The 6,271-nt window shown below is 39.9% G+C and overlaps 1 protein-coding gene across 1 annotated transcript; it reads right to left on the reverse strand.

Moving 5' to 3' along the window:
• Positions 1 to 640: 640 nt before the first annotated feature.
• Positions 641 to 5,212, reverse strand: LOC132186884 (linoleate 13S-lipoxygenase 3-1, chloroplastic-like). The gene is made up of 7 exons (XM_059600994.1): positions 4,518 to 5,212; positions 4,032 to 4,312; positions 3,338 to 3,575; positions 2,895 to 3,227; positions 2,056 to 2,551; positions 1,700 to 1,966; positions 641 to 1,597 (listed from the first exon to the last, which is right to left on the reverse strand). The coding sequence occupies exons 1-7, from the start codon at positions 4,876 to 4,878 to the stop codon at positions 841 to 843; spliced, it is 2,733 nt and encodes a 910-aa protein (XP_059456977.1). The 5' UTR covers positions 4,879 to 5,212; the 3' UTR covers positions 641 to 840.
• Between the last annotated feature and the right edge of the window lie 1,059 nt (positions 5,213 to 6,271).

A 6,271-nucleotide genomic window follows, 5' to 3' on the forward strand; every position in this document is an offset into this window, starting at 1 on the left:
CTTTTTTTTTTTTTTTTTTTTTCCCCGAAGAGAACAAGATTCATATCTTGAATTTCCGTTCGTGTAGTTTCCTTGGCTAACTCACTTTCTATTTGGAAGTTGAAGAGAGACTTAGACTGTGAGAACCCGGTTAAATTTATATATTTTGGTGCAGGGGCAAAAATGAGCATTCACACAAACAAGTACACATATTGGACAATCTACATGTGATTGCTGCTGAAGAGCCCAAGCAAAGTGGTGGGACCGGAGGACCCATTTGTTGCTACAGGATTTGTCAATCATACAATATTTACAATAGTTTTCCTCAAAATAATATTGAAAACAATTACGGAATTAATCTTTGAAGGTTAATTTTGAAAACAATTACGGCAAAATAACGCTCGTTTGTTAGGGCACTTTTACGAAGAGCAGAAATACGGGTGATTCGGCCCATAGGCCCATCCTTTGTGCCCAGATGGTGGTGTGGGCTTCTCAGTTCTCAGCCCGATCCTTGTGTTCATTTATCTTTATTAATTTCACAAACGAGTAAGTATGTCTAGGGAATAAAACCATATATCTGATTGATGAACAATATAATTCAAGATTCAAAAGAAAAATAATTGTCTACTAATGGGACCAAAAGAATAAAAATACAAGAATCTTGAAGATTTAAAAAATAACTTTATTTATTTATTTAAATTCAAGTTGTGCTAATGAGCTTTATTTATAGCATACAAAACCCTAACTTAAAAAAGTGCACACAATATTTTACATACAAATTCTTTTGAACCCTCATGTGCACCTCAAAAATCTGATAGCCTATGTCTAAGTCGATCAAATGTGACCAATTCCTAGTTTCCTTCATATTGACACACTATTTGGAACCCCTCTACATGTTACACCAGGCCCTGAGCTTGGCGCAAGGAGCTCATATGGCAACACCCCGGCTCCACACCGATTTCTACGGCCAATGTCATGGTTTCTTTTCTCAATCTCCTTCTCTATCCGTCCGATCTCTGCCGAGAACTCGTAAAATGCCTCAACAATTTGGGCGTCACCGGTCCAAATCGATGGTTGTTGTCTCTCCCCTAGGTACTCCTCGTCGGGCGAGTGGGTTGAGAGAGTGTCAACAACCGCCATGAACTTGGTTGTTTGTAGTACACCAGGCAATGCTGAGAGGAAATATTTTTGTGGGTCAGCAAAGAAATTAGCATGCTCAGGGTCATTTTGTTCGGGTATTAATCTCCGCATTAGGGGCGGACGGTTTGGCACATATCCGCCATACGGGTACTGCCCAAAATTAAGTGCAGCATGCTGTGCTGATGCTAGCCAGATGAGGGTGGTGAGGATTGACACTAGATCATCAGCGTTGGCCAATGTCGGCCACCAGCTTTCGTGGCGAAGATCACCATGGCCGACATTGACGGACTCAGAATACCAAGCTTGTAGCTCTCTGTCATTGCAAATCAAGCTTGAATTCGGGTAGTAGTGTTTCACATAACTGTGCACCCAGTTCTCAATTGCAGACCAGATTAGGAGCCCATCAGTGGCATACGGGTAGTCTTCAATTAGCAGCTTTAGACCATGTGGCTTCGTTGGGTCAGGCACCGCCATACCCCTATACAAAGAAATGGAACAACTCCCATTAATTAGATTCATACATCAAAATCAAGCAAACATGTATATATATATATATAGTGTTCCATGAATCAATCTATACCTGCGAATAAGGTCGGCTGGAAGGTTTTCCATGTCAAAGCGCCAAGAGCTTTTATATGCTGCGGCACTTATCTCCATGGCATAGCGGCCAGGAGTGAAGCAAGACTCGATGACACCATCAGCATTGATTAGGCTTTGGCGGGCCAAGGCATTGATCTCTAAAGTATATCGCATGTGAGGGTCTAAAAGCTTGAATATGGGGTGCATTGCGCTCATTTGCCTGTGTGCAGCCAATATGAAGGGTTCTAGACAAGCGTGGGTACGCAACCTATATACAATAAGAGCGTGTGTTAAAGTAGTGATTAAATGATTAAATTTACAGTTAATTTTTAGGATAAATAGTGATTTAACACTTACCAGTGGTTAACGAGCTGGTGCACCCCGGCATCATTGGAGCAGGAGTGAGCCTTGGCAAGCTGCCACATCCAATTGGTAGTAGCATCCACTGCAGGCGTAACTACGCGCTTCGATCGAGACGTTGGTCCTGAGAGTGGAAGGCTAAGTTCTATGGCAATAGGCTTAAGAGTCCCAAGAGGGGTCAAGAAAAATACGGTCCGAGTTGCATAAGCCTTGCGGCCATCAAGAGCATTTATCCTGTCCAGAAATGGAAGGTAAGCATCATGGTGATCCACTATAAACAGCTTATTTTCCTCCAATGCCTGCTGTACTGTCATGCCATTGATATAGCCCAAAATGTGTTCTTCTTTCAGTGCAGACACCTGGGGACCATAGATTTCAGGATCAAGGTTGCTCACAGGAGGGAACACCTTAAGCCTCTCAATACTCACTGGATTGATCCCCGCAATTGCTTGTCGCCCAAATTCATCGTCTCGCAACCACGCAAACTTGTCCTCTGCCCATGAGAATTAAATTTTCAGCTTTCTAACATAATAATAGCTTTTCAAGATGAGAAATCTCTATAATGGTATGCACTTCGCAAGTGAAAAGGGTTCTTCTTTTTGGTTGTAGGGACAAATAATAAAGATCTAGTTGCCTAGTTGCATTTACATATACAATTAGCGCCCGAGGCTTCAGAAGATTTCGTTATGCGATTGTCATACAATTTACAGTCATACAACATTACTCTGGCTTCCAACAGACAAGCCATTGAAGGGGAAATGAGATGGTATGAATTTTGAGTACCCAAAAAAGAGCAAATTCATAATAAACAAAGAAAACAAGAAGGTAATACTCACTGGAAAGTATCTTGGGGGTGTCATATTTAATAAGTCCCCTATTGGACTCTTGGATATTGCTGACAACCTTAGGCAAAGGGAGCTTCTTTAGGAGCTCATCTTGTAAGCCTAGTTTAAGGAGGACACCTTCACTGTAGAGGTTGTCAATGTCTGAGAATCCCTTGAACTCGTGGTTATCAGCCGAGATGCTAGCCTTCAAGGATGGTATTAAGTTGTGAAGCACTGCTTTAAGCCTCCCAGCAGAAAATGTGTCTTGCTTTGACTCCTCAAATTGTTCATCTCTAGGCACGTATATTGGCAATGGCTTCTCAACCCTGCTTTCTGCCTGCATATCTGTGGCATATGCAACATAAAACTACTTCAGTATAATTCAAAGAACACATATATAGTTATAGTCATATAGCAGTTTGCTAAATAGCGTTTTTTATATATATTACACTAACCGGTATCGGTAGGATGGCGGCCAGTTCGACACCGTCTAGGATATGGGATTTTTGCACCTCCAAGTGTTGGGCGAGCAAACTCAATTCCCCTGTCTGGATTTCCCAAATCATTGTACACATCAAAGTCGTATACCCTGTCACATAATTTTCTGGCTCCTTTGCCATCCCCCCTTATTTCTCTAAGCTCATTTTCTCTTAATGATCTTAGCCCTGCTGGAGTTTCGCTTGGTAGATATGGCTGCTCAAACAAAAAATATATATCAAATTAAGAGTTAATGGTATACACACACAATATATATATATATATAACAATGGTCTTCATTTGGATATGGGCCACTCGGTCCAAGAAAGAAAGATTTGGATTGGGTCAACCAAAATAATCCCAGTTAATTAAGTTCTTTTTTATTTTTATTTTTTCATTTTACAATTATTCATTTTATGGTTGGCCTAGATCTTGAAAACCAACAAGGGCCCACACCAACGCTACCATGGGAAGCTATTTTTTTGATCGGATTAGAAATGAGAATGAAATCAAATATATAACAATTATCAGCATGCCATGAATTATTCAACTTTCTTAGTCCTTGCAAAGATTCAAAAGCCAAAAGTGCAGAATTCAACAAAAGATTGTTTTTTTCTGCTTTTGCAAAGTGGAAAGAATCAGCGAAAGAAAAGTCAGAAAAAGGAAATCTACCTTATTGGAGAAGAGTATCCTCTTTCCAGGATGATCTTTCCTAGATTGTACCCACGAGTTACAGAAGAAGTGGACTGGACCACAAGCAAACCCTTCGATTGTGATCGTCTCCAAGAAGAATTCCATTTGGTGGTTGTTCGACACTGTGATCGCTCCAGGCACACCAAAACTAGAGTTGACCATAAATTCTGCAGTGTAATTAACCCTCTCTGCTTTCACATTTGATTTCTTTGACCAGTCCCTTAGCACAGCTTCATTGCTTCTCTTTGGAGCCTTTGTTTCTGCAGCACAGAAAACACAACCATTAATTAATTCAGTGAAAAATCTCAAAGGATTATCTAAAATTGATCTCAAATTTGATGACCCAGAAGAGGAAAATAAACAGAAATCATATCCCACATGAGAATTTTTTATTTTTGACTTTTTTTTTTTTTGGGTACCAAAATCAGAGACAAATTACTCAGAAGAAAAGAGAAAAAGGCATACTTGGATCAATTTCAGTGCTGACAAGCTGTAGAACAACATTCCTCCCAATCTTGTCCGTGAAAGCATCCAAATGCTTGACAAGTGAATCCTTAAAATCCTGCTTGCTCTTATTCCTGACCGTCACCACGGCTCTCACCTTGAACTTCTCTGCCTTGTCTGCAGGCAGAGGCAGAGGCAGGGCCTTCTTAACCAAATCCTCGCTGATAGCCGCGGTAGGACCCCTCACAACCTTTCTAAAAGGCACCGACCTCCTCTTCTCCAAAGAAACCAAAAATGGGTTTACCAACAACTGGTTCTGCTTCCTCAGAAACGAAGACCGATCGATCAGAGAAGCACCCATGATTTCTTTAGCCATTGCCATCTAGTTTTCTCTCTCTGAAAGTGAAAACTCTTCAACAGTTTCAAGCACCTGGCTTTGTGATCCAAGGCGGGGTAAAGCAATGGAGGTAGTTGGTGTGCGTTGGGTTTGAGGAGCAAAGGCATCTTGCTTTTATACGTCGGGAAACAAAAAGAGGAAAGGGAGAAAGGTAGGCATTCATAATGGAGCTGAGCTCATCACTCATCACCGTCCACACGTTTTCGAAAATTTCTCCTCGTGAATCAGTGGGTTAATTTCACTGTCTCTTTTCGCTTTCATTTCTCATGTTTGTACGAAGAGAGAGTTTCAATTTTCGGGGTTCAACCAAAATGGGCTGCCGAGTCAAAACGAGTTTCGTAGTTCCAAGTAAACAACGCGGTGTGGGGAAGCCGAAGCGAAGGTGGGATATGTTTTGGGACCGACAGGACATTTATCTCCTTTATCTTCTACTCAAATGCCAACCTTATCCCTGTGCTTCTCAAAGTCGTATACTACTATATATCAATTTCCATCTTATTAATTTATGATTATATATATATATATATATATATATAAGAAATGGATACAAAACCTTTTTTTTTAATCAAATTGGGAAAGGGGTGGCTCTCCTACAACCAACTAAAAACAAAAAATAATAGTGCATGTATAAAGCGGTTATAAAAGTAAAATGAGCACATGAAGAGTCATAAACTTTAAGAAGTTCACAAACCCTAATTGTATGTGTAAGAACCTCAAAAGGTCCAAACCCATATGTATCCCTAGCACAGAACAACATCAACCACCTAAAAGAAATCAATACAGAAAAGGCACCGATAAGATTCAAAATAGATACAAAAACATGCTATTGAGTCCACTTGGCAAAGACTCTTTTTCTTTTCTTTTTTTCTTTTTTTTTTTCTCTTCACATTATATATATATAACTTTTCTCATAAAAAATTCAAAACCCATTTTACTTTTATATCAAATCAATTAATCAATTATTAGTTTTCTCTAAAATATAATCAAACTTCTTTCTTCACATTACTAAATAATTTTCTTCATTTTTCACATTAAAAGTTTAAAACTTTTTTTTTTTCCCACATTTATATTACATCAATAAATTCTTATAACTATTCCCAAAATCAGAGAAAGAAAGACTTTTTCCAAGTGTTATCTCTATCATGTTAAATTGTTGACTAAATGATTAAATTTATATCTTCCTATAAGCTTAAACTTTTGGGATACCTGGTGATTTAACATGGTATCATAGCCAAAGGTTCTGAGTTCGAACCTTGACTCCGACGCCACCACCAGCCACCCCAGATCATCTCCCTAGGGGTGGCTTGCGGGTCACCCCCAGCCCAAGGGGGTGGGGCGTGGCCACCCCCGGAAACCTATGGGGTGGCTCGCTCTCGTT

The sequence above is a fragment of the Corylus avellana genome, chromosome ca7 (assembly GCF_901000735.1).
Source record: "Corylus avellana chromosome ca7, CavTom2PMs-1.0".
In the NCBI taxonomy this organism is placed as follows: Eukaryota; Viridiplantae; Streptophyta; class Magnoliopsida; order Fagales; family Betulaceae; genus Corylus; species Corylus avellana.

Bases quoted from the DNA above. Each gene is read 5' to 3' on its own strand.
- LOC132186884 (XM_059600994.1), bottom strand. From the start codon at position 4,878: ATGGCAATGGCTAAAGAAATCATGGGTGCTTCTCTGATCGATCGGTCT. The intron at 4,313-4,517 runs GTATGCCTTTTT...TCTGTGCTGCAG, and splicing joins CAGCACTGAAATTGATCCAA to AAACAAAGGCTCCAAAGAGA. The intron at 3,228-3,337 runs GTTAGTGTAATA...CATATGCCACAG, and splicing joins CCGCCATCCTACCGATACCG to ATATGCAGGCAGAAAGCAGG.